This window comes from Callospermophilus lateralis, unplaced genomic scaffold, assembly GCF_048772815.1.
Source record: "Callospermophilus lateralis isolate mCalLat2 unplaced genomic scaffold, mCalLat2.hap1 Scaffold_105, whole genome shotgun sequence".
Classification (NCBI taxonomy): Eukaryota; Metazoa; Chordata; class Mammalia; order Rodentia; family Sciuridae; genus Callospermophilus; species Callospermophilus lateralis.
In genome coordinates this window covers 43,676-71,114 of record NW_027510702.1, presented here as the reverse complement: position 1 = coordinate 71,114, position 27,439 = coordinate 43,676, and the positions used below count along the sequence as shown (strand labels likewise).

The 27,439-nt window shown below is 60.2% G+C and overlaps 1 protein-coding gene across 1 annotated transcript; it reads right to left on the bottom strand.

Moving 5' to 3' along the window:
- Nucleotides 1-255: 255 nt before the first annotated feature.
- On the bottom strand, nt 256-27,049 carry LOC143387954 (agrin-like). Its single transcript, XM_077107987.1, is given in 50 exon segments — nt 256-479; nt 732-819; nt 863-1,032; nt 2,039-2,135; nt 2,494-2,576; nt 3,032-3,170; nt 3,535-3,613; nt 3,657-3,731; nt 4,104-4,194; nt 4,345-4,459; nt 5,172-5,295; nt 13,565-13,757; nt 13,985-14,088; nt 14,371-14,595; nt 14,842-14,874; nt 15,600-15,623; nt 15,792-15,879; nt 15,949-15,978; nt 15,981-16,061; nt 16,064-16,139; nt 16,270-16,398; nt 16,810-16,921; nt 17,078-17,242; nt 17,324-17,423; nt 17,599-17,715; nt 17,803-18,022; nt 18,438-18,651; nt 18,810-18,932; nt 18,934-19,009; nt 19,151-19,504; nt 19,597-19,716; nt 19,805-19,919; nt 20,044-20,171; nt 20,566-20,703; nt 20,948-21,289; nt 21,373-21,478; nt 21,556-21,680; nt 21,763-21,906; nt 22,063-22,227; nt 22,307-22,423; nt 23,247-23,352; nt 23,432-23,580; nt 23,662-23,862; nt 23,950-24,144; nt 24,216-24,434; nt 25,410-25,616; nt 25,729-25,953; nt 26,032-26,256; nt 26,347-26,562; nt 26,971-27,049. Coding segments are annotated over 50 exon segments (7,071 nt in total).
- Between the last annotated feature and the right edge of the window lie 390 nt (nt 27,050-27,439).

Genomic DNA, 27,439 nt, shown 5'->3' with positions numbered 1-27,439 from the left:
TGCACTCCAGGCCCCCGCCACTCCGACACCTGAACACCTCAGGCCCTGAAGCCGCCCTCTGAGGAGCCAACAGCTTCCAAGGGCTCCAGCCCTACCCCAGGGCACAGACAGGACAGCGCGGGTGGAGGGTGGCAGAGGCCCCTCGGCCCCCAGGCTCTGTGGGCAGAGAAGCAGGTCAGCTGGCTCCCAGGAGATCCCACCCAAAACGGGTGGGATTCGCCTGCACCCCGACCGTCAGCCAAATCACGCCGCGGGCTACCGGGACTGCGCAGGTCGGGGACTGCGGCAGAGCTTCCAGTCCTCCGCTAGGACTCGCGCTCTGCTGGGGCCCACGCAGTCCCGCCCCGCCCCCACCTGCTCGCGCAAGCGCAGCTGCTCGCCTCGGATGTAGCACTGTCGCGCTAGGTACAGGAACTGGCACTGCGCTCGGTTTGCACCTTCCGCAAGCGCTGCTGCCGCACCAGCTGGTTCCTCCAGCCCTAGGGACAACGGCGTTCAGGGCAGCTGGCAAGCAGAGGAGGCTGGAGGGGTCAGCAGAGAAGGGGGCAGGTCGTAGGGTGGACTCTGGGTGGGGCTAACGGAGAGGGCAGGGCCAGAGGGGCGAGGCCCGTGGGAGGGCGGGGCCATCAGGTCAGGAGTAGGGAGAATGGAGCCTGGGGGAGGGGCAGCGGGAGAGGGTGTGGCTTCTATGGGGCGTGGCCTCCGGGAGGGGAGGGGCCGGAACTGCTCACCAAATTTGCGGATGAGGTCCCCCAGAAAGTCGAACACAATGATGGTGCCCTTGCGTCTGATGCCCACGCTGGGGTCAAACCAGGCGACCTCTTAATAAATTCAAGGAGTGAAGCCCTGGTCCCATCCTTACCAGAAGGCCTGGTCCACAGGTCCAGTCTCCTATTTCTCCCTGCAGTCCCACCCCTGGTAGCACCTGCAATGCACCACTATGAGCCCAGCGCCTGGCAGGGTTCACCTCATCCAGGTCAAGTCCTGAAAGTGCTTCGTTGTGCGCGGTGGCTCCTCCTGGGTAGGGCAGGTCTGGTTTGGAGAATGTGAGTGGCAGCTCCCAGGTAGGGCCACCGGGGTGAGAGTGTCCTGTTAGGACCCCTCGGTGGGAGGGGCAAAGGGGGTGAGCTGGGAGAAGGTGGAGGGGCTGGGGACAGGCCAAGGCCAAGCAGGAGGGGAGGAAGGAAAGGAAAATGGGGGTGGAACAGAAAGGGAAGGAAAGAAGGAGGTGGCTGGGCAGGAGTGGGGACAGGGAGTTTTGTTTAGGCAGAGCCAGCCTCCTGCCTGAGGAATTCGCAGGACCCTCCCACAAAGAGGTGGTTGGTCAGATCAGAGCCCTGTGCTGCTGGGAAGGGGGAAGGATCTGTGCCTGGGGCAGGAATAGGCACCAGTGGCACCCAGAGAAGAGAGCTGCTGACAGGAGCCAGGCAGAGACCTGGGAGGCAGATGTGAGCATGAGCCACCTGGAGCCAGGGCCAGGCCCTGGAGCTGGGGTGGAGACGAGTCCTCTGTGAGCAGAGCCCAGTCTGTGAACCAGGTTCAGGAGAACAGAAGCCACCAAAACCAGTGGGGATAGACGAAGTCAGGTTTCTCAGCTCAGGACCTCCTCTCCCTCAGCATGGACCTGGGGCACCCTGGCCCTCTGACCTACAGCCACACATTCCACTGCCCACCAGACTCACCTGGTCTGGCCGCCCCACTTGTAGCTTCTGTGCATAGTAGCCCTGTGGCACACACATAGATGGCCTTACTCTTGGTGGCCCCGAAGCTCTGGCCAATACCAGAAACACTTGTTCTGAAGGAGGTCAGCCTGTGACGCCTTGCCTGGCAAGCACACGCACACAGGTGCGGTCATGGGCTCTTCTTCCTCCCTCCGCCCCAGTGCCCCACAGCTTTTTGTCCCGGAGGAGGAGCTGCTTCCTTGACCAGTTAAGAGGGAAGCCTGGACCTCACAGTACAGGTAGGACTCCGGGCTCCTACCCACCCCTGCTCCACCTGTCTGATGGTCATGACAGGGACATGTGTGTTCTCTTGGCACATCGTGCCCCGAAGGCAGCTGACGTGGTCTGCAGGGAGCCCTGTGTAGCAATGTCCACTTTGCCCACTCCCAAGTCTGACTTCTCCTCTGGGTCACTCTGAAAGAGGGTGAATGTCAAAATTAAAGCTGAGAGGACAGATCTAAGTTTATGCAAGTGTGCAAAAGAGCCTAGGTGGTTCATGGTTCCTCACACTTAAGGCCAGGGGAGGGCTGAGGAGTCACACTCAGTCCAGCTTGCTCTGAAGACCCTGCTGGCTGGCTTTCAGCCCTGCCAGGGTCCGCACTTTGCTCTCCACCCCTTGGACCTGGCTCTCTGGGACCTCCCAGCATGGTCTCTGGTGCCCAAGATGGAGCCCGGATGACTGGGGGGGCAGACACAGGTCAGGGTCTCCTGTGCGATCCAGACAGGCCTTGAGGGCAGGATGTCATGCACACCTACCTGCTCCCTCACACACCCATCTGATGCAGTTAGCCTTGACGGAGTCGGCTCCAGGCATGCTGGTGTCCACGTCATGCGGGGTGACATGGGTGGTATCAACTGGGAAGGTAAAGAGGCCATTCGGGTCTCCTGGAGAGGTGGGAAGCTCCACCACCCTGTCTCCTTGCCCACTGACCTGTGGTGAGCAGAGGTGGGGAGGTCTGGGGCCTTGTGTGTAAGAGGGAGCCAAATCTGGTGGTGGGCGCTCCCTGCCTCCCCCAGGACCCCTGCCAGGTGGTCTCCACGTGCCCATGACAGTGAAGCACTTGATCACGGGGAAGGACGTTCTTGCAGAGGTTATCAGGCTTGGCCTCTGTGCCTTCTTCCAGGGTTATAGGAGCCAGCTTTCCTGCTGTTGCAACACCTGGGTGAGTGGAGGCTTCAGCTGTGGCCCTGTCCCTCTGCAGAGCCCTCAGTGCCACCACCCCGCCCCAGCCCTGGAGGATGGAGTCAGAGGTAGGCAGCAGGAAGGGAGCACCTCAGACTCCTCCCAGAGACCCTGCTTGTCTTCCCACGGGCATCTGCAGCCTGGGTGAGCTTCTGCACGTGGCTCTCGGCACTGATTCCTGTGGCCTTGCGGGGCTTCCAGGCAGAGCCCCCAGCACCCTTCACCAAGGTGGCCACCACGCCCTGACCAGGCCCAGGACCCTCATTCTGGGGAGGACACTGGGGCCATCTGCCAGGGGCCTTGCCTATTCCTCCCTTCTCTTGGTCCTTCAGATTCCCAGGGCAGGCCTGCAGGAAGTCTTACCCCTGGCCTTTTTCGTGGAGGGGTCAATGTGGCATTCCTTGGGCCCCGGGGCTCCTGCAGCAGCCTACCTGCTGGAGCTGCATGACGGCCCCGACTTCTCCACCCAGGGGTCGGAGAAGCCTTCCTGTCGGGTCCCACCAGTTCTCTCAGGATGTAGAACTGCTCCCTACCTCCCGCCACACTTCCCATCTGTTTGTGGGGTGGCAGTGAGGGGCCTGGCTGTGAAGCCCGCCCTTCCCAGAGTCACAGCCCTCTCATGCCGCCTACAGCTTGGACGCAGACCATCATGTAGGTGATGCGGGGCTGCGGTCGGTGCCTGGTGCCTCCTCTGGCTCCTGAGTCAGCACTGTGAGCACAAACTCCCCAGGGTTGCTCTGATTCTCCTGTACCAGGAAGCTGCCCGGATGCCCTTCTCCATCAGCAGCTTCTCAGCCTCCTTGCCAGACAGGTGCCTGTGGTACCACCTGGCCCAGGGTGAAGCACAGATGTGGTTGGAGGCCCTAGCCTGGGAGAGACTCGTGTGAAGCTGACACTTCAGAAACAGATATGGAGACAGAGACAGACAAGCATCAGACCTCTGGCTTAACCCTCTGACCCTCTCTCCCCCAGCAGTGCTAAAAGACAAGACAGCTGTGTTGAGCAGGGTGCGGGGTGGCCACCAGGTGGCAGCCTGGTCCTCAGCAACAAGAAGCAGAGTGGCCTCCCAGACCAGCCCACCGGGTCCCTGGCACAACCAGCTTCCTGTAGTGGGGAAACAGATTGCAGGAGCTGGCTCACCCCAGTCACTAGCCAGGAGGGTAGTGGTGGCATCAGGGCCCAGTTCCCTGCTCTCTCACCCCTGCACCTGTGCTTTGGATTTGGGGGACACGGGCCTCATAGCACACGGGGGCAGGGCTGCCAACACTCTCAGTTTGGCGGCCGCTGCACCTGGGTGACTGAAGAGTAGGTGAGAGGTGGTTCCCAGCAGACTCACACACTTGCACACACATACAGGTGCCATTAGCCCAGGCTCATCACTCTGACATGGGGTCCAGGCAGCCCAGTGGGCCCTGCTGTGATCGTGAAGCAGCCACCCACACTGGCCCGTGCAATGCTCCACCAGCTCAGCCAGCGTGGCAAACTTCTTCCCCCCATACAGGTCACAGTTGTCACCCATGTTCTGGATCATGATGTGGGTCCCTCCTTGTGCCACCTGGAGGGCAGGTTCAAGGGCAGCTATGGGAAGGGAGCCTGGCTCCCACCATCCCCCGCCTCCCATCTTCACTCAGCCTCCAGGACAGTCTCTGGGCTTTTCCTGCCAGAAATAGATGGGGCCAGGACCCTCCCCACTGCAGCTCTTGTCCAGTCAGTGTGGGCACTCCTCCCACCCCCTGCCCAGGACTAGGCTTTGGGACCCCAGGCCCAAGTTCCTTAACCTGGAGGCCAAGGCTGGGGCAGCCCACCACCAGTGGTCCTGCCCAGGAGCTCAACAATCAGGCTCAGTCCCCTACCCCCCCCCCTCAATGTGCTCAAGTCAGTGTCCCAGGTGCCACCTTACAGTTGGGGAGCTCTGGGGAGTGAGCCTGCTGCCTCAGGAGAGAACCTAGGCAGATCTGAAGCCTGTTAGCGCCCCAGCGGCCACTTCTCCTCACAGACTGATGCCTCCTCATCCAGGCAGACATGGGTCCAGCTGTCTACTCTGCTGTCACAACTCCTCCCTTGCCTCTCCTCCCACACAATCCCCAGGAGCTGGCCCCCAGACGGCAGGCAGTGGGACCAGCTTTCCCTCACTCCCTGAGCCACCCCAACAGAGTCCTGCCCAGGGGCATAGCAGCTGCCCCACAGCACCCAGTTTCCCTCAGCTACTGGCCACTACCCTCTGGGAGCATCCTCAGGTGTTCAGAACCCTGCCTGACCAGGCCCACCCTCCGCAGACAGTGTGGAGCCTCCTGGGCTGCTCTTGCTGGGCCTGCCTGGGAAGCTCCCCTGGGGCCCTGGGACAGAAGCAGCATCTCTGCCTCCACCCCACTGGCGTTGGGGTGAAGCCACCTGGTATGGGGACAGTACGTTGGAGACTGCAGACCAGTCCTGCCCCAGCCCCTGCATCATCTCTGCAGCTAACACCCACAGTTGCCAAGTGGGCCTCCCCTGCTCAAAGCTTTTGATGGGCCATGATGAGGAAGGAGGCGGGGGCCAGGTGGGTGAGGGAGACCCTTCCAGCGCGTCCAGAGGACAGCCATCAGAAGCACCCTTCTACATGACCCAGCTTCTCAGGGTGGAGCTGGGTCCTGCCACAAGCATGAGCCCTTGTTCAGACCCCCTAGAGCCACCCCACTGGCCCCTTGGTCTTGGAAGACTTCAGCTTCCTGGCTGCAGGAAGGAAGGCTTTGCCCAGCTCTGGGGTGGCTGCCCTGGCTGACAGAGGCCAGCAGCTGCTGTGCCCTTCTGGCTTGTGCACTTGCTGTTCAGCCCCCATCACAGGCACCACACTGAGTAGCCTGCTGAATGTCTCCTACTCAAAAATTAAGTTCCATAAGTGCCACTCTGTGTGCTGCCATTTTCCAGGGCTGAAAACAGTGCCTGGGACCAGAAAATAATCACATTTGAATCAAGAAGTGAATGACCTGGGCTGGGGATATGGCTCAAGCGGTAGCGTGCTCACCTGGCATGCGCCAGGTGCTGGGTTTGATCCTCAACACCACATAAAAATAAAATAAAGATATTGTGTCCACCTAAACAACTAAAAAATAAATATTTGAAAAAAATAAGTGAATTACCATCAACATTCATAGCAGCACAACTCACAATAGGTAAATTATGACATTGACCCAGATGCCTGTCAATAGATAATGGATTAAGAAATTGTGGGCTGGGATTGTGGCTCAGCAGTAGAGTGCTCACCTAGCATGTACGAGGCCCTGTGTTCAATCCTCAGCACCACATAAAAATAAATAAATAAAGGTATTGTGTCCAACTACAACTAAAAAATAAATATTAAAAAAAGGAAATGTGATATGTGATACACACACACACACACACAATGGAGTTCTGCTCAACCATAAAAAAAGAATACAGGGCTTTGGATGTGGCTTAAGTGGTAGCGTGCTCGCCTGGCATGCGTGTGGCCCGGGTTCGATTCTCAGCACCACGTACAAACAAAGATGTTGTGTCCGCCGATAACTAAAAAATAAATATTAAAAAATTCTCTCTCTCTCCTCTCTCACTCTCTTTAAAAAAAAAAGAATACAATTATGGCATTTGCCAGTAAATCCATGGAAATGGAGAATATTACACAAAGTGAAATTGGCAAAACTCAGAAACCCAAAGGTCAAATGTTTTCTCTCCTTTGTGGAAGCTACAGTAAAATAAAGGAGAGGGGGAGGGAAGGAGAGGATAACATAAAGAACCAAATACAAATCAATGAAAGTGAAGGAAGTCCAGCAGAGCAGAGGAGGGAGAGGGCAGGGAGGACAGGAGGAAAAGGGGGATAAGCAACTGGAGACGAATTCCGTGCGTCTAGGAGTTGGTTGATATAAACCCAACTACCATGTGTAACCTTAAAGCTCCACTAAAAGAAGAAGTGAATGACTAAGAATGGCAGGCGGTAGATGGCAGGGGCTGTCAGTGGATGGGTGGATGGGTGGATGGGTGGATGGGTGGGTGGAAGCCCAGCAGCTGGCAGGAGCCATTGAGAAAGCCAGAGGCCATGAGTTCACTGACTACAGGGCACAGCAGGACAGAGGCAAGTGCTGGTAGGGAGGAGCAGCAGGCCCCGACATGGCAGGCCTCTGCCCCCTCCCAACAGGACTCCTGTCAGGGCCTTGCTGTCGTCCACTGAACATGAGCCTCCAAGTAAGTGCAGGCAGGGAGGCTCTTCTGCAGACCCTGTGTCCCTCCAGATGTCCTTGGGCTTGCCTCCCGCTCCCCAACCCCACTGAGACCTCCTTCCAGGCTGCTCCCCACCTCTGGCCCCAGGTCCTGCTCTTCCTCAGGAGTCCATGCTTGTCTCCCACCTCCGGGGCCTGGCCATGGTGCTTGGCTCCTCATGTGGGGTCCCACTGAGTCCACCTGCCATTCACCTCCAGCCCTAGCCCTGCATGGAGCTGCAAGCTCATAGACACCTCAGCATCTCCATTTGTAAAGAGAGCAGCATCTTTCGCAATATTTGCAGGATTTGTCTCCCGTTCTCCATCTTCCCTCTCAGCAAAGCAAGCCACTGTGCACCCACTGCCTGGGCCTCAACCCCAGCAATGATCCACCAGCACTCTCTGGTCACACCTTTGCAACATGCCCAGAGTCACTCCCTTCTCTCCCCGCCCACCGCGCGGCCCCATGGCAGATGGCTGTGTTCTCAGAACTTCCAGTTGGACCTGCCTACTGCTGGTCATCGGCCTTTCGGCTGTTGGGAAGCACCAAGAGTCCTGCAAAGCAGTCCCCCTGCCAGCAGGTGTGCCCCATGGATACAGGCATCCACACTGCCTGAGAGGCCCACCCCAATGCCATTGTGCCTCCATGACTGCCCCTCTGTACGTCACAGGAGCTTGTGGCATGTGTGAGGAACAAGTGTCCCCCTATACACCTCAGTGTTGACCTGCCGCCCTGTGGATTCTGCCCAGGCGTGAACCCATCGGCAGCTCTGTTCTGAACCTGATGGCTCCCCAGAGCATACACTTCAGTTCAGAGGGACCAAGAGCTCAAGGGGCTGCTCCAGGGTGGTCCAGCAGTACACTCTGGTGCCACCTTCCTGTGGGGAAGAAGGGGTTTCTGGGCATAGTTTGGGCTTGGTGCCTGAGCTCCCTCCCACGCTGGCAGACCTTGGGCAATTCCCACTAAGGGGGCCAGGTTGGAACCAAGGAGGGCTTTCTGCAGGAGGAGATGCTATATGGTGACCCCAGGGGCCAGTCTAGGACAGCAGGCAAGGCCACAGGAAAAAGGCAGGCAAAGGTTCCATGTCCCTGCATAGTACTGACACTGCAGAGGAAGAGGGACGGAACCAGAGGTGCCTTCCTGCCCCTACCTGGGCTGCCCACTATGCTGACCCATATCCTGAACCCAGGTGCTGTCCAACAGCCCCAGATGGGCGATACAGAGCTGGGGGCAAGGGCAGTGCCAAGGTCCAGCTTCAAAGCCACAGGGGTGAAGGGCCCCTGTTTGTCCTTTTGGGGACTCTAAATCATACTTTTAATCCCCTGTCCTCCCACCAGGCTGCCAAGAGTCTATCAGGTAGAAACCTCCAATGGGGGGCTCCCTAGCTGCAGTGGCTCCCACCAGTCTGAGGCAGGGTCTGATGGTGGAGTGGGGTACCCAGTAGGCCAGTGTGCATCTGCATCTGGCCGAGGCTGGTAGGAAGAGGGAGGGAAGAAGGGAGGCCACAGGTGCCCATTTCAGAGCCCTGCTGCCCTTGATGCTGCTCAGGGGCTAGCCAGCTCCATGGTATGGCGGTGGCTTAAATCTAACTGGCGACACCAGGCCTCCTGAGGGGACCCGGGGGCAGAGCATACTGGGCCTAGGCTACTCAGGAACCCAGGGACAGTGAAGGACACCCAAGAGGTCAGCCTGAACCCATACTGGCCATGGTGGGCCCAGATCCCCTCACAGCCTTGGCCTTGATGTCCCTTGTAGATATGGACCCAGGGACATTACCCCACAAATATGGGTCAGGGGACACACCACAGCTCATCAATACACCTGCACACACCCAGAGCAGGAACTTCGGTTCAAAGGGATTAAGCACACTTGGGTGCAGACATGCCTGTCTGTGGTGGTGGGAAAGTATTCCAGGCCAGACTCCAGGGATGGGGGTCAGTTCCCCAGAGCACCTGGAGGTCTTTATCCCAGCCCTTCCCTGGCCCCAGCTATTCCTATTCCAGAAAAATCCAACCAGGATCTGTCCCGACTATACAGGACCAAGTGGACCGAGATGTGCTTCCTCTCCAACTCAGGGGGGTACAGTAGGCTTGTCCCCATGGGGTGCAGATCCTCCCAGGCTCTAGCATGGGCACAGAACCAGTCCTGTCCCCATCCTGCCTCGCTATGCTGAGTGGGGGGGGGTGAGTGGTGCCTGTTGACCCACAAACCATGGTGAGAGGGCAGGGGGAGGGCGTGGCTCTACAATTTGGTGGGGCCTGTCAGGCCTGATAGGGTTGTGGGCAGGGGCCCAGGACCAGAGGACGAACAGTCATCACAGGTGAGGGAGGGAGGGGGAGCAGGTGAGCAGAGCCCCACCTGGGGCTTTCCCAGACCAACCTGGGTCACACGCACATGACACAGACATGACCCTCTCTGAGAACCAGTCCTGTACTCAAAGGACAAGTAAGAATGAGGTCCAGGGGACCCAGGGGCCACTCCAGCCAGTTTCTGAGATGGATCATACACATGTAGCTCTGTTTCTTGGTATCCAACTGGACATTATACCTTGGAATCACGAGGCTGCTGGCTTGCAAGTTCTGTGATCCAACTCACTTTCACAGTTCCTCAGCCTGTGAGGGCCCGAGACTGTGCCAGGCCTGTCCTGCCTGCATCCCACACCTCACTCTCTACCCAGAGATCCCAGGGCCCTGATCTGGGGACGGTTGCTCAGTACCACTGGGGACCTCTCCTGTGAACTCCAGCCTGACCAAGCACCAGAGATGGGCACTCTGGGTGATATGCCAGATGCCAGGGCATAGGGCTATGTGGATCATGTGCTTTTGCTGATCCCTACCCCTGCCCACATGCCTTCAGTGCCCTCTAACAGGCTGCATCTCTGGTGGCAAAAGGGAGCAGGAGCAGGGCCTGCCACACTTAAGCAGGAGGAGGTGCCACTGTCCTTCCACAGCCACCCCCCACACCTGGGCTACCTGCAGGGCACCTTCCCTAGGGTGGGGAACAGCTGATCTCCATCCAGGCCAAGCCTCTGCAGTTAGTGAAGAGCCTCCCTCCCACATCTCTGGGGAGGCTAGGTGCAGAACATTGGGCCTGGAGGCCACAGGCTGGAAGCACAGGGAAGTCCTGGGTGGCAAGAATCCCGCGCCCACTGGTGAGAGCTGGTCGGAGCTGCAGCGCATCTCTTGGCATGCACGTATCCGGCTGCACGCAGGCTAGGCGCATCTTTGCGAGGTCACGTCAGCACCAGAGCCGCTCTCCGATGCGCCAGCCCCCGGCCAGCCCCCGAACTCCGCAGCTGTGCCCTCCGGCTAACCAGTCCCACAGAGGCCCCACCCCTGCCGGCTTCATTAAAATGCAAACCCCCGCCCCTGCAACCGCCCCATCGGCCTTGGAGCCCGGGAACTCCGGATAAAGGTGCTAAAGTTTCCCAGGGTATCCGCACTTCAGAGCAAAGGGATGCGCACGGGATTCCGGGTTCCGAATGTTAAGGCGTATCACGGCCCCACGGCCCTAGTGGCCTATGGCCTTGCCACTCAGTCTACACGATTACTAAGGGATCAGCCCTAGGCTGGAAGCTGCTCCTTCCAAGAATCTCCTGTGCTCGCTCCGATTAGGGGCGGCCAAGCCAGAGGAGGGCGGAGTAGAACCCCGCTCCCCCACCGCAGCCCCGGAATTCCAGGCAGAGGTGGGAGGTGGACACCAGGTCATCCCCTTCCTTGCTGCAGTCTCTTCACTTCCTTGCCACAGGGGCACCCTAGCTGTGGTCAAGCCTGCTTGTGTCCTGGGGTTCACAGCCACTACTCTTCTGGGGTCATGCAGACTTTCAAGAAGGGTCCACTGTGGCCTGGAACCATCTCCCCTGGGGTCTTTGACTTCAGCCTTTGCTCCTGCACCCAATGCACTGTCGCCCCAGAGAGCAGGGTCAGTGCTGTCCTGACTTCCTCTCTGACTCACCCAGATCCCAGAAGGGCATGTCACCCTCTCCCTCTCCTGGGCTTCCCTTCTGGGTCCTCACCTTCCCTGTGGTCCTCTCCTCCACCTTGGCTCACCCTGCAGCAGGCCATGTAAATGCTGGAGTCCATGAGGGGCCCGAGCTCCCCAAGCCAGGGGTCCTGGCCAGGTGCTGCCAACCAGGGCCTGTCTTTCCTAGCGTAAATGACCCAAACCCCATCCAGCTGGGCCACAGGGCTCTCCCAAGCACCCTGCGTCCCAGGGCAGGCCTTCTCATGAAGCCTGAATATTTCATCCCTAAAGTCCTCCCCAAGCCCCAACAGCTTCACCCTCCATGGCTTCTCTGACCTGGCCCTGGCCTCTGGCCGTTCCTATGCTTCCTTTCTGCCCCAAGAACCTCTGTCCAGACTCGGGACACTTACATGTGCCACCCATGGTGCAGATGTGCCTTGCAATCCCTGTGCTTGGGTAAGGGTTGATATCTTTAGCTGGTAGGGTACTCCCCACCCTCCCTGAAGCCTAAACTAGGGCAGCCCCCACCAGCACCACTGCCTCTTGCAACCCCCAGCACCTGCCTCCCCCAACCCAGCATCTGACTTGCCTGGTGTTCAGCAGCCAACACTCCTTAAAGAACAAGTTAGTGAGGGGGTAGGAAGTGAATACCCGAGGACTCCCTGGGTCCCTGGGTCTGAATTCGAGGGTCTTTTTGTTGGGAGGGGGTGCTCATTAATACAAAATCAAACAGGTGCACTTATTATCTTCAATTAAAGTCATGAGTTTGAGGGAGGGGGTCACCTATGTGACCACACAGCCCCCCTTCATCTCCCTTTCCTTTCTAAGCTCAGACTTCTGCCAGGAATGGGGCTGCGTCTGCAGAAGCTCCTGCATATACAGCACCCTGGTCTGGGTCACCTGTCAGTGTCTCCCAGAAGTGCTAATGGGTGGCCCTGCACACTGGAGCCAGTTCAGCAACTGCCTGCCACCCAACTCACCACACAAGACCCTCCTACACCCACTCGCCCTGGTTCTGGCCTCCACAAGCGTGACTGCCCCCAGGGCAGTCGGCAGGCCCCCTCAGCCCATTGCACATCCTGGAGGGATGAAGGGAGGCTGCTGTGTAAGTGCAGATGGGCATGGGCTTAGTCCACAGGCCTCCCAGAACTCCACCTCACACCCCCAGGCCACCTGGACTAGTCTCTGTGACCCCACCGAGCCCACACCTGGGGGGCCACCTGGATACTGTCTGTGACCCCACCTTGTCCCCACACTGCACAGCACTGTGCTCATCCACACACGGGGCTCCTCACCAAAAAGAGCCTGGAGCCCCAGCTCTCAGTGCAAGGCCACCTAAGGGAGCTGGAAGCCTGTGTCCCCACCATGAAGCCAAGCAGGGCGCCGCCAGGGTGTAGGGCTGGCAGTTGGGGAGGACAGACATGGCCCTTCTTTTAAAGTTTCCAAACTTTATTTCACGGTGCTTGACAAGACACATACTGGAGTTAGTAAGGACACACCAGGGCAGTTTCCTGCAGCCCCCCACCCCCAGCAGAGGATGGCCAGGCTGCCAACCCCACCACCGTTGTCTGGTCTTACTCCCAAGAGGACTGGGAAGGGCATCCAGGCGGGGAGTGGGGGGTGGACGTTGCAGTTTAAGGCATTTCTGACTCTGTGGCCACCTCTGCCACCCCTGCACCTACACTTTGGTCTTGCTCAGACACTGGCTAGACCCCAGTCACTTTCAGATAAAGATGATCACTTCTCATACTGACCCTGATGAGGATGCTTAAATGCTCTGGAGTCAGGACAGGAAAGATAACAGCTCTTCTGCTTTGGGCACCAAATAAAACCAATGGTCCCAGAACATGTTTGGTGGCCAGGCCTGGACATCCATCACTCTAGAGGAGGACACAGGCAACAGAGGTCAACCATATCATGCACAGTGGCCCATTCCCTCTCAGGGGCTGCTCACAGGGCCTGGAGTGTGTGTGTGGAGGCCATGTCCATGGTAGAATATGACATCAATGGTAATGTCATTTCTAAGTCACAGTATTGGCACAGGAGTCCTGGGGTCCAGGCTAGCCTGGGGCAAGGCTATCCACAGCACAAAGGAAGAAACATCAGCTTAAGTAAGGACCAAGAAAGGTCCCATGGGGGTACTCATTGGAAGGCCCCTCAAGCCCCTCCTGCCCTGGGACAACAGGCTTCATCAAATGCAGCAAGGGTGAGGTCGGGAGCAGGGTCTGCCAGTGGACCGGGTACAGGAGGGAAGTGTGGGGGCCGACACACGGGGACACACAGTGCAAAGGGCTGGTGTGGTGCCCTGAGGCCAAGGGGCACGTCCTGAAGCTGCCACACCACCCCTGGGAGCCTCTTGATACCAGTCTGTCTCTGCAGCACAGCTGCCTGGACGGAAGGGAGGACAGGCCAGCAGTCCTTCTGGCCAACACACAGGCAAGAAAATCATATCAAAAAGCAACAGTTTACAAAAATAGAAAATAATTACAGTAGGGTGGGCAGATGGGGGTGCTCCGGTGTCAGTTTAGGAAGCTGGGCAGGGCCGAGCTCTGGCTTGGTGAGGGCATCCTCCAGCAGGTGCAGTGGACGCTGGCCTACCACCACATCCCGGAGGCAACCCACAAAACCTGTTCCATAGGCCTTTGGCAGGGCCTGGCCCACAGGCAGCTTCTGCAGGCCCCCTACAGGACAGACAGCAGGAGATCACACAGCTGTGGCTAGAGGGCAGAGGGCCACCACTGCCCAGGGAACAGGTGGGTAGTAGGCATGCCCACCCATAGGACCCTGTCCTCTGGCCTTGGGCCTGGGGCCAAGATGGGAGAGGACGCAGATGGACAGATGGAGTCTGTCCCTTAGATAAACTGAGGCCCTTGGATGGCCCCTGGCCTGACCTCCCTCGAGCACTCACCGAGCCAAAGAGCTCCATCTGTGTCCAGTTGTGTGGCACCCAGTGGGGAGGAACCGGTCACAGGGGCCTCATTGCCCACCTGAAGGGAACCTTCTCTCTGCTCCCTGAGGGTGCAGGTGGGGCAAGATTATCAGGGGTCCTCCCCACCTCCTCCAGATCAGAGCCCCCTCCATGCCTTACAGTGCTGCAGGCTGGGCCCACACCAGGTCACCCTGGAGCCCAGGATGGTGGCAGTAACAAGCCTCCTGCCACACTGCTTCTCCTGCATCTTCTTGTCCTTCCTTCCTCTCCTCCCCATGACAGTGACCCTGGGTCAGGCAGTTGGTGACAAGGAGTGGCTGGGAAAGTGCAGGCACTGCCTGCTGTTCTCAGGGGGCCCCACTGACCTGTGAGCCCTGACTCGCAACCAGCGGTTGGTGTTGACCCTCACAGTGGAGCGCAGCACCACGGGCTGACAGCCCAGGTCATAGGCCAGCTGAAGGTGTCCATCCACAATGGCTAGCGCCATGTAGTCTGCACGCTCGGTGGCCTTGCCGCTCCACAGCACCAGCCCCTGTGTAGCTTCAGTGCGCAAGCTTAGCTCAAAGTGGTTGGTCTGCAGTGCTTTCTCGCTGGAGGGTGAAGGGGTGGGTCAGGCCTCCAGGAAGGCGGCAGGGTGGATGGGGAGGGCAGGAGGACAGAGCCTGGACTTCACAGGCCATGGGGGCTGGTGGCTGGGTGAGGGAAACACCAATGGTGGGCGGAGGAGAGACAGACAGATGGAGGGACTGGCAGAGGTGATCAGAGATCGAGAATGACAGGCAGGCACACCGTGGGGTGACAGCCACTCTGCCCCTCAGGCACTGCCACATGCTCACCTGTTTAGGGCCCCAGAATCCGGAGTTTCGGGGCTTAGAAACAGGAAGAGAGGGAAGCAGTGAGCCAGGGACAGACAGGCCAAGCACAGGCCCAAGTCCCATTTCCAGCACTGGGAAAAGCAAGCATACACCTGGACGCGCGTGGCCCTGGGCCCCACTGATGACCCTCCAGAGAGCCATAGAAGTGACATGTGTGCAACACGCGTGTGCAGACACAGCTGGTGGCATGGCCCAAGCTAGTGCAGAGTTCAAGGAATTAGACATGAATGGCAGATGGAAGCAGAGGGCTCATCTGCCTGGGGGTGGCCCTGATGCCCAGCACACATGCATGTGCACAGAACATGGACACACAAGCAAAGACATGCTCATACACACTTGAACTCACACACGATCCACACGAACACGCCTTACATCTCTGCATGCACACACAGGCATACACAGGAACACCTTTACTCACACATACAGATATGTCTAAGTGTGTGCACGCACCCACAGGCACAGGCACAGGCACACACTCACGCCGGCCTGGGGTAGGGTGGTGGCTGCAGGGTGGATGAGGCACGTGTCCTGGGAGGGGGTACCATTTCCCAGGAAAGAAGCTGAGCCTCACACAGCACTAAAGGCCCTAACCCCCACCTCCATCCAGGAGGGACATTTTGCCCTTCGAGGGGCTCAGGACTGTGCTGTGGCAGGGTCAGGGAAGCACAGATGGGCATGGATGAGGGGAAGGTGCAGGTGGGGGCCGAGGGGCTACTTACACTGGGATCTCATTGGTCAGTTCGCTTGGAAACAGAGACAGAGAGGTGAGAAGGAAGGAGGGGGAGGAGGGGTGGACACTGGGGCTTCCCGCCTGGTCAGAGCATGGTGTCCTGCCTTGTGTGGTGTGTACAGACAGGATCAGATAGACAGCGGAGGGTGCACCATGTGCTGGCTCCTGGGCGATGCATTACCTCTCGGTCACAGCATTGAGGTACTCGATGTAGGTCCTCCCATCGAAGGTCAGTGCCTCAAGGTCCCCTGCTGACTTCTCAACCAGCCCTGGGAGACAGGCAGGGTGAGGTGGGCTGCAGGTGCAGGTGCAGCCCCGGCCTAGCCACAGGTGCTCACCCTTCTCGCAGTGTAGCCCCGAGAAGCCATGGGGCACAGGCATGTGTAGGTGGCTTCCTTTGGGAGACACAAGGCGCCATGGAGGCAGGGGTGGCCTGAGGCCTGGGTACAGGGTGGTCTGCAAAGGATGAGACGTCCACCGCCTGCACCACGTGCTCCTGGGCCAACAGCTGGCGGCCTCCCAAGGAGACCTGCAGGGCACAGGGTGAGAGCCTGTGTCTCAGCAGGTGTGCCCTCCCTGCCCTGCAGTCAGCCCGGGGCAGCCCCTCCTCCCCCACTGTGGAGAGCCCTGGCAGGAGGGCCCCACCCCATGCCTCGCACCAGCTGAATGGCACCGTCGAAGCCAGAGGATGCTGCAGCTGCCCGGGCAAGCTTGCTGAAGTCGGGGGCACCCCCGAAGTAGAGTGGTTCCTTCAAATTGAGCATGGTATGCGGCACCTGCAGAAGGCGCTGGATGAGGGTGTGCAGGGCCTACCCACTAGGCAGGGGCAGGTCTGAGTCCCAGACCAGGGTGCCCAACTGCCTGACACCCACACCCCAGCCCCTAGCTAACCAGCAGGCAGCATTAACCACACAGAAATGGTGGACAGGGGCCTTAATGGGGAGGAGCTACTCTAGGGTGGTGTCAGACAATGAGCGGTATGAGCAGCAGACAATAACCGGAGAGCATGGGGGTGCAGAGTAAGAGCCAGAGAGCAGGGCAGAGAGGAGACAGACCAGGCACAGGACAGACGAGAGAAAAGAGTTTTGTAAGAACTGGCATGGGGGCTGCCAAGCCCCCAGGAGGAGGAGGAGGAGGAGGCGGAGGAGCAGGGCAGGGTGGGGGGACACTTGGGCCCTCCGCACACCTCGGACACTCACCGGGGACTCTCCCAGCACGCGGGGCCCATCACCCACACGCAGGGCACCCTTACGGCCATTTCTCTCCACCAAGACCCTAATCCAAGAGCCCAGGGCTATGGGTTCCTTGCTCCTGTGAGGAAGAGGCTGAGTGAGCCGGCTGTGGGCTCTGCCTACCCACTGAGTGACAGTGTCAGGAGCCCCAGCCTTACCCCTGTCCAGTCCCAGGCTTCCAGGCCCGCCCCGTGGGCAGCCCAGGACAGAGCCTCTAGCCCTCATGCTTGCCCACCTGATGACTGCTGCCCCTTTGCCCAGGTCATAGCGGAATTCCAGGTGCTGGTCATGCAGGGCCAGTGACACGAAGTCCCCTTTGCCATCGGTCTTTTGCCCATTGTACAGGAGCAGACCACTGGGTCCTTGGGCCAAGAACACCACTTCGAGGGCCATCTTCTCCCTGGGTCACGTGGGTCAGCGTGTCTCACTGCCCCTTCCCTACAGGCTGCCTCCCCTCCTCTGCCTCACCTACCCTACTGACCCCAGGTCTCTTTCAAAGGTGTGCAAGCCTCTCAGCTCCAGGTAGGAAAAGCCATGGAAGTCTGCCAGGAAGGGCTGGGCACTACCGTCCATCTCAGACACTGCAGAGGGAGGACAGGGCTCACTCATGCCGTGTACCCCACTGTCCTGCCTAACTCCACCGAAACCCACAGGACCCGAATCCCAGCTCTTCCTGGACCCGAAGACTGGGCCACAATTCAAACTGAATATTTGACCCTGACTTCTTGTCCCCTCCCGACAGCCTGGTGCCCCTACCTGTCTGGCAGAGCATGCCTCTACGTCCTGCGGGGCACTCGCACTTGGCCCCGCCCTTGGGTAGCATGCGGCAGGGGTTCGGCTGGCAGAGGCTCTTCTCTTCTGCACAGGTTGGGCCTGGAGGGAGATGGAGATGAGTTCCAAGAAGGCAGGCCCCCTGACACCCGGTTCCTAGCCCTCACCCGGATCCCAACCTGCCCTCACCAAAGCGGCCAGGTGGACACTGGCAGTGAAACATGTCGTCTCCCAGGGCCTGGCATGGTGCCCCACCATGGCAGGGGCTGGGCACGCAGGGGTGCTCTCCACACTCTCCCACACCGGAGCTGTGGGACACAACCCCCTGCCAGGGGCCCAGCTCCAGGCGCTGATTGTTGACATCCAGCAGGCGGATGCAGCCCTTCAGGCCCACGCCAACGGAGGTCCGCTCAGGGCCCTGCCACAGGAAGGGGGTCAGAGTAAGCTCAGGCAGAGGCCTCCTTCTCGCGGCCAGAGTCACAGGGTTACAGTTAGGGTCAGAAGTCAGAGCTGCTCCATCCCATCACCCTTTAGACAAAGCAGCAAGTCCCACAAAGAGGACCAACCAGAGGGTGGGGCCGAGGTTAAGGGTTAGGACAGGAGGTAAGGGTCAGCCCAGGCCCTCCTCACTCTGGCACCAAAGGTAAGCCACCCAGATGAGACAGGGAAGGGCCAGGAGCCCCAGCTGAGCTCAGGGTCCTAGCCACACCCACACCATTCTTCTGATCCTATTTGCTATCCAATGGAGGTTGCTCTGGTGGAGTCCCAGGCAAGATCAAGGTCAGAGACCCAGTTTGATGCATGCTCCACCCTCTTGCTCACACATCAGCCTGGTCCTCTGGGACTCCGCCCACAAAGAGGTTGGTATCTAGGTTGAGGCCATCTGTGCCACTGGGGCTCTCGCCCAGAACTGGGGTCCCGCCATCCACAGACAGTGTGCCTTGGCGCCAATGCCGTGATAGTTCTAGGTGGTGCCACCGGCCTGGTTCCACAGGTACTGATCTGGTCAGTATTGCTGGTCCAGAACCTGTGTCAAACCTGGAGACCCAAGCAGGTGCTTAGAGCACTGGCCTGGCTCCATCCACAGTCTGGTCAGGAACCACCCACAAATTCCTCCCTGGAAGGCCCTGGCCCCACCACTGAGCATTAGCCCTGCCCACCCACCAGACAGTCAGGAGGCCCCACCCTCTCTGCACCTGAGCTGAAGGCGCCCACCAAGCAGCAGCACCAGTGCCAGGAAGTCCTTGCCTCGTGTGTTGCCATTGTATAGCAGCAGTCCCTGAGGCTACAGGGATCAGAATTCCAGCACCAGGTGCAGCGTGATATGCACGGAGGGTGGGGAAGGCCAGAAAGGAGGTATCCCCAAAGGCAGGAACAGAGACAGAGGGGCGTAGCACTGCAGGGGATAGGGAGGGTGAGCTGGAAGAGTACCCAGGACCCTGCCCCTACCACCTCCTGCTGGTGGCTTATCTCTGCCCTCCCTCCTTGCCCCCATCAGCCTCCCTGTCCTTCCAGAGAGGTGGACAGAAGCGCCTACCGTCCTCACAGAAGGTGCCTCCCCTGCCTGCCGGGCAGCTGCAGGTGAAGCCCCTGCCAGAGTCCTGGTCCTGGCAGGTCCCCCCATGCAGGCAGGGCTGAGAATCACAGGACCTTGGGTGCTGCTTGGGACTGGGGAGCAAAGGCTGGTGTCCAGCCACATGGCCGGGAGCTGTGGTGGGGGGCCGGTGTGTGTGTTGGGGGGCCGTGGTCCTTCCAATGGGCCTGCTGGTGTGACTGGGGTGGACCCGAGGGATCACGGAGGAAGGTGGTTGGCCCACAGTGGTAGCTCTGGCTGTGGCCACTGCAGCGGTGGCTCCTATGGTGGCTCCCATGAAGAATGCAGGAAACCAGTCTGTGGGGCAGGGAGTGGTCAGGGTCTGCAAGGAGCAGGGGGCGGGGCAGTGGAGGATGGGAACAGACAAGGAGGCCCGGCCTGGTGCTCACCAAAGTCCATGAACTGCACGTGCTCTTGCAGAGGCCTCCTCACCACCAGGGCCCGGGGCCTGGAGGCCTGGATCTCCCAAAGCAGGGCCCGGCCCACGTCAGGTGCCCTGAAGGCTGTGGCTGGGGAAGAGGGGGTACTGAGCATGGCCTGGCCCTGTGCAGCCCCTACCCATCACCTCCTGGGAGAGACTTAGCGTGGGGATCTCACTGGGGTCAAAGTGCACATCCACAGTGGCACGGACTGATCTGCCAGGCCCCAGGTCCCGCAGGTGGACACTCCGGAAGTCCTTTTTGACGTCTGAGTTCTGGAAAAGGTTGTCCAGCTGTGGGCAGGGAGTGAGTGAGGATACTGGGCACCGCTCAACGCACTGAAATCAGTCCCCTTACACTGTGGGGTTCCTGCCCTGGCCCCCTCTGGGTCTGACCTGGGGGGACGCCCCCACTTACAGTGCTCTCGATGCTCCTGGCTGTCTCCCCAAACAGCTCTGACTTGGGGTCGGCCATTTTGGGTGTGTAGAACAGCTCTTGCCCCTCGACCCCCTCCAGCTCCAGCACGCCCTGGTACGCCTTGGTGGCTGTGGGAGAAGGGGCGGTGAGGCCCTTCCTGGTACCGGCCTGGTGCAGGCCCCTGGAGCAAGCCACATAGGGTACAGGGGCAGGTGGATGTTAGTCAGATGGTCATGAGGTTAGTGACCAGGGCTGGCGTCAGTTACCAGGCAGACTCCTCAGAGCAGTTGCCCCAGGCTTGCTTGCAAGGAGAGAGACGGGTTAGGTACACGGTCCTGGGCACGCACAAGTGTTAGGGCTGAGACCACACGTGTGCACATGGGTGCCGGATCCCCAAGATCTCATACACATTTGAGACCAAAGACCATAAAACCTGGACCCACCTGCTGCCAGCGGGTAGGAGCAGCACCCATGGCTGCCCAGGCTGCTCCTCAAGCTCCACCTGCCCTGCCACCCACTCACCAGGACAGTTGGAGCCCTCTGCGTCCAGTGAAGGTGTCTTGCCATCCGAATAGCAGCCCAAAGGTGAGTTGTAGTAGGAGGCTCTCTCAATGGGTGGTCCAGGTGTCACCACACTGCTGTCCATGGAGAGTTCCAGTCCTAGGGATGCGAAGTCTGAGTCCAGCCACAGGTGGGAGCCTCTCTGGGCCCTGCCCCAACAAGGCCCTGCTCACTCCCCAGGCCTGTCCCATGTCCCTGAGCCCCTACTCACCTCCCAGGCCTGCCCCACACCCCAGAGCCCTGCTCACCCCAGGCCCACCCACGTCCCCGAGCCCCTGCTCACCCCAGGCCCACCCATGTCCCCGAGCCCCTGCTCACCCCAGGCCCACCCATGTCCCCGAGCCCCTGCTCACCCCCAGAGCCCCCCCACTGGCCTCCTGGTCCCCACTTAGTTCCTCATTGCCACTCCCATCAGTGCTGCCAGATTCTCCAAAGGCAGACGCGGAGAGACTGGTTGCAGTGGAGGTTTCTATGAGGGGCATGGTCAGCGCGGGCTGAGCTGTGGTCTTGGGGAGGCTGGCTGTGGTCCGAGGTCGTAAGGTGGGTGGAGGGGTGGGCCGGCTCTGGGGGGTACTGCTGAGAGCCAGGGGGAGGGCACTGGGTGGAGGCAGCAGAGGCTCACTTGGCAAGTGCCCCGGGGCTGTCGTGGCCCTGGGGGTTGGGTGAGCGCCAGGAACAGCAGCCTCTGTAAGGAGAGGGAAGCTGGGGCTGGAGTCGGGGAGGGCAAGGCCCTCCTGTCAGTGCTGGGTGGTGGCTCCCAGACCCTACCCTGGCACGGGCCGAGGCTCTGGGTGAAGATGTCCAAGCCCTGGCGGCAGGCGATGGTCTTCAGTTGGCACTCGCTGCCGTAGGTGATGCCATCTGATCCACAGACCTGAGGCGCAAGGCAAGGGCACTCAGGCGGTTCCCCCACCCACTGCCCTTCACACTCTCCACCCTCACCTTGCTCACCTTGGTGGCACTGGCCTCTGGGCAGGTGAGGGCTGGGCAGATGCAGTGGGCAGAACCTGCCTCTTCCACACAGGAAGCGCCAAACTCACAGTGCATCTCTGCACAGGTCACCAGTGCTGAGGGATCTGGGGTGGACACAGAATCTCCACCAGCTCAGGCTGTCCCTCTGCACAGCAAACCCCAGGCCAGCCCAGATCTTGTCCTCACCTGCCTCACAGCCGGTGGGGCCCAGGGTGTGGCCATCAGGACACTTCCCACACTTGGGACCAGCAACGCCTGGCTTACAGGAGCACAGCCCAGTCATCTGCTCACAGTCATCCCGCACAGCGCCCCGGAGGTCACAGCTGCAGGCTGCGGGGAGGGGAGCCTGAGTCTGTACCTAGACAGTCTTCTCCACCTGCTGCAGAGCCTGCCAGGTGCAGTGCAGGCCAGGGCCTGAGCACAGGGATGGGGGTGGACAGGCAGGAGGACTTGACTGGCAGCCAGCCCTGGGGCCCTGTCACTCACAAGTACAGCCGCTCCGGCTGTCAGTGACAATGCCACGGAAGTTCCAGAAACCAGGCTCACATCGGTCGCACTTGAGGCCGCCCACGCCTGGCCGGCAAGAGCACTGGCCTGTGGCTGGGTCACAGGTGCCTCCGTAGGAGCCGTGCGGGTTGCACTGGCAAGTGCCTGCAAGGGAAGGGGAGAGACAGGGTCAGCACAGTCACACAGCTGTGCCAGGCCAGGGTGAGGGTACTCAGGTACTCACTGGGGCAACCGGCCAGGCCCATACCCCGGGCAGCAGTGACATTATCCTGGCAGCATCCGTAGGGGGTCTGGGCACAGTGAGCAGGGGCTGCAGGCAGCAGTGGGGCCAAGGTGAGGCCTGCAGAGAGGGGTGTGGGGTCAGACTTGAGGCAGTGCTTATGCCCACCCCTCTGCCTCAACCTCCTCCACACCACTACTCAGCCTGACACCATGCCCCTCAGGTCTGGAATCTGAGGCTAAGGCCCTGGGTGAGGCCACCATAATCATACAAGGACATGCAAGTGCCACATGTAGGACCCAGCACACAGGAAACATACAGGTCCACATACACACAGAATACCCAAAGTCACGGACACAGCCTTGTGTGTACACAGAGCTATGGACACACAGATAAGTGTAAAGGCAGCACACACACATGAAGACGGACATGCACTCACATTCCTCCAAACCATGCACATTTATATACAACTGTACAGACACATCTGTGAACGTGCATGAGCATACCGTGAGCACTCGTGTGTGACATGTGGCATTTACAGACCACTGTCAGTTCCTGCCCAGAAGAGCAAAAGGGCCCAGAAGGTGCCCTGTGGTTTCCTGCTGCCTCCTGCATAGAAGCCTGGCCTGACCTGCAGTAGGAAGTTGGCATACACTTGCTTTTATGAGGCAGTATCTCACTGCATGGCTCAGGCTGGGCTCAAACTCACAATCCTCCTGCCCACCCTCCTGAGTGTGGTGCATACTTTGACAGACGGGCTTGTGTCCACAGTGCACGTATCAGTGCTTTATACTCAGAAGAACACACAAGACCACAAGCCTACCACAGCACACATGGATGCCCATGTGTCCACACCAGTGCAGGCATACACCTTTGAATATGCACACACAGAAGTGCAGAGGCTGTTGCACAAGCCTACAAGAATGTGCTCCGGCCCACTCACCACGGCAGGGTCCCTGAGCTGCGACGTACAACTCTCCTTGAGACTCGCACCTGGCCCTCTTCAGGTCACACTCACTGCCATAGGTGACCCCATCTGAGCCGCACACCTGGAGGGGTGGGGTCAGCGTGGGCAGCCTTGGCCCCTTCCTCACTGCCCCCCTACAGCTCGGGGAGGTGGGGGCTCACCGGTCTCCTGAGAACACCCTGGCAGCTGAAATCGCAGGCGCATGGTCCATCCTCTGAGTCCTCATCCCACACCCCGCCACGCTGCCGGCAGAGTTCCTGCTCACACTCGCTGTCCTCCCCAGAGCCGGAGCCTCCTGAGCCACACTCAGCTGTGGGGAAGAAGGGCAGTTCACCCACAGGTTCTCCCCTGAGGCTGGTGCCCCACAGCTCAGGCAGCTGCCCAAGCCTACCCTGCTCACAGGGCCCTGCCCGGGCTTCCTCAAGCTGTATCTGCTACTGGCAGGCAGCCTCCCGTAGCTCACACGCACTGCAGTAGGTGACACCATCGCTGCGACACACGGGGCCAGGCGGGGGGCACTCACAACGAGGACACAAACACTGGCCGGCTGAGCACACAGCCCCAAAGGCACACACTGTGTCTCCACAGGTCTCTGAAACATATGGAGCCAGCAGGGGTCAGCAGACCCAGCCGGAGAGTGGTGGGACCCTAGCCCGCTGGCCCCCATGGCCCCACTCACGACAGTGTCCAGCTGATGCCACATGCAGGCTTATCTGGTGCGTGCAGGCGTGGACATGCAGCTCACACTCGCTGGCATACGTGTACCCATCAAAACCGCACACGGGTTGGGCTGAGGCCACACACTCAGAGGGGCACACACAGCGCCAGGTCTCGGCCTCACACAGGGCTCCAAAACGGCACTGCCCGCATCGGTCTGGGAAGGGGGCTCTGTCACCACTGTGTCAGGAAGGCCATACCCCCCAGGCCTGCTTGTCCACTACTGACCACAGGGTCCTCTGCGGGCCACCCGGATATCCCGCCCAAGGGCACAGGCCATGGCCTCCAGCTCGCAGGTGCTGCCATAGGTGACGCCGTCACTGCTGCACACGGGGTCGTAGGCGCTTGCACACGCCTGCTGGCACTCGCACGCAGCCTCCCCGTTCTTCACCGCGCACGTCGCCTCGAATGCGCACTGCACCCCACGGCACGGGGACGGAGCCTGGTCTGGGAAGGACAGGGCACTCAGCCCACCTGCTACCCCCCATACTGGGCAGAGCCCCCAGCCCCACGCAGCAGGCCCTCTCCCAGGGTGGGGTGGTCAAGGAAGAGCTAGATGTGCAGGACATAGCAAAGAAAGGGACAGACACACGACAGAGGCAGATGGGGACACAGGAGCCTCCTGACTGCCCACAACAGGCCACTGACCCCGACCACCAGCAGCCCTGGGACACCCATGCATGTGGGGGCTCTCTCCAGGCTAAGAGGAGTCTGCACCCCAGAGTCACACCCAGGGCTGCACGGGGAGGAGGTGTCTGTCCACTTGCTCTGAGAACCACAGGCCAGGCAGTAGCGAGCCACCCCCCCCAGCCGCACCAGGGGCAGACCTCGGGCTGTGGGCTCCTGGTGGGCAGGCGCGGCACCTCATCCTGCCAGCAGGTCAGGCTGGAAGACACAAGAGGAGGAGCCTAGAGGGAAGGACCGAGGAGAAGACAGACGCAGAAAGACAGACCAGAGAGATGGACAGAGGATTGACCCAGATGGTCACAGGGTCACTGCAGCCCTGGTCCCCATGGGACATGCTGGCCACTTCCCAGCTGCCTCCACCCTCCAATGACTCCTTGAAATCAACTGAGATCCTGCCTCTGAAGGGGCTGGTGACAGTCATGTCCCAAGAGTGAGGGACCCCGCCGCTGTATCCAATTCCTGCCCACCCAAGCTATCTGTACCCTCAGGCAGAACAGAGACGGGTGGGCAGACAGACTACAGGACCTGCAGCCTGGACTTGCACAGCCAAGTGCAGGCCCATCTCTGACCGCCTCCCCACATATCCAGGCACCCTCTCGCAGCCTCTACCCTCCACACCCTGCACCCTCCCAGGGGACCCACCCTGGCCCAAGACCCTGGGAGGTGGGTGCCAAGGAATGAAGATGGCATGTGATGGTGGGCAAGGACTGATGGCAGGGACCACAGGGTGCTCACCACATGAGCCCTGGTGCCTGGGAGGGATGGCTCACTGCTGCCGGCACTCAGCCTGCTGGCGCAAACAGTCGTTGTCATACGTGTGCCCATCCTGGGCACACACTGGTCTGTAGGCCCCATCACAGGTGACACGGTCATAGGAACAGCGGGGTCGGCCACGGCGGGACAGGCAAATGGCACTGAACTGGCAGGTCCCGGAGCACTGGTCTGGGGGTGGGCAAGGAGATCAGAGAGGCCAGAACCACACCAGCACCTCCACAGCAGGGACCCGACGGACACGAAGGCAGGGGACACACTGTGTGCAGGGGAAGCAGCCCACCTCCAGGCTGGCACTGGCCAGAGCGCACTTTCTGGAGGAGCAGACCGCGGATAGCCCCTGAGCGGCCCATAACGCAGTCGTTTGCATAGGTGACCCCATCATCCCCACACACAGGCAAATGCCAGGGAGGGCAGGTCTCTGGGCGCAGGAGCATCTCTGGACGGCGAGTGCGTGGGTTCACACGGCAGACGCGGTTCGTGTCAGCATGGGCTCCCTGGCAGGGGTCTGGGGGTGGACAGGCAAGAGTCAGGGTTATTGCCTGCATGCCCAAGGAGAGGAGCCCCACATGGGGCGGACACTCACCACAGGGGCCGTCGAACTTCCTAAAGATGTTCTCCTGGCGTGCACATGCCTGGCGCAGCAGCTGGCATTCACCGGGGTAGTCCATACCATCACTGCCACACACGGTGCCCTCCGGGGCCCCGCGGCAGGTCATGGGACACAGGCAGGAGGCGGTCTGCCCATTGGCGGAGGGTACACAGGTACTGCCGAAGCTGCAGGTCACATTGGAGCAGGGGTCCTGGGAACCTGTGGATGGCAGGGTGGGGTCACCCTGGCTGTCTGTCCACCTCCAACACCTGGCCCACCCTCCCGCCCACGCTGGGCACACTCCCTTACCACAGGGTCCGCGGCGGAGCAGGCGGATTCGCCGCTGCAGGCGGCACTGTGCACGCTGCAGCTCGCACTCGTTGCTATAGGTGGAGGCATCTGAGCCGCACACTGGCGCCACGACAGCAGGACAGGCGCTCTTCTTGCACACGCAGGAGGCCTGCCCTGGATCCTCTGCACTGGGCTCACAGACCGCGCCAAAGCCACACAGCATTCCCCTGCAAACTGAGGTCGGGCCCAGGAAGGGGTTGTTGAAGCCAGGTCCCAGGGCTGGGCACTGCTGCAACCCTCACAGGCACATCCACACCCGGGTGTGCAAGCATGTTCAAGCCCACGCATGGCCACAAGTGTCACGGACACTCTATTGTGCATGTTCACCGGGCCTGGCCCCCTGGATGGATCCCCTGCCAACCCAGGGACCTTTCCTCATTGGAGAACACTCTCTATACCCTCTACCAGGGGAGAGGGGCCTCCTGTCCCCATAACAGGACAAGCCACCCACTCCCATCCCACCTCAGCAGATTCCCCAACACACAACAGGAGAGGACCCCAGGCCAAGTCCGAAGCAAGCAGTCGAGGCCCCACTCTGCCCAAAACCCTCTCCCACATCAGCCCCAGAGTCCATCTGGTTACCCCCACGCAGGCCAGGCTCATCCCAACTCAGGCCGTAAGTTTCTGGGGCCTCATCTGGGAGTGCCTGGGTGTTCCCCATGCCTGACCCGGCCTCTTGCCAGCTCCTAGCCTTCTCCCACAGCCCCTCCCAGGGCAGCTGCTCTGCACAGCCTCACACAGCTGTTGGCACAGCTGGGCCTGTCATCGGAGTCTGCCATTTCAGCCCTTAGTTCTGCAGACAGCAGGGTGCAGCACACGCCCCATCACCATTAGGTCTCCACTGCGTCCCACCGTGTGGGCACAGGGAAAGGCTGGCCCTCTGTCACAGTGTACAAACGAAGAGAGCACGGGGACACTGAAACCCAGAGTCATTAGGGATAGCCCCAAGTAGCCACCCTGAGCCCAGCACTGGGACTGGGGATAGGTTGGCTCCTTAGGTCAGTGTACCCATGGGGGAGGTGGGTCCATTAGGGATTGCAGCTGCCTGGAT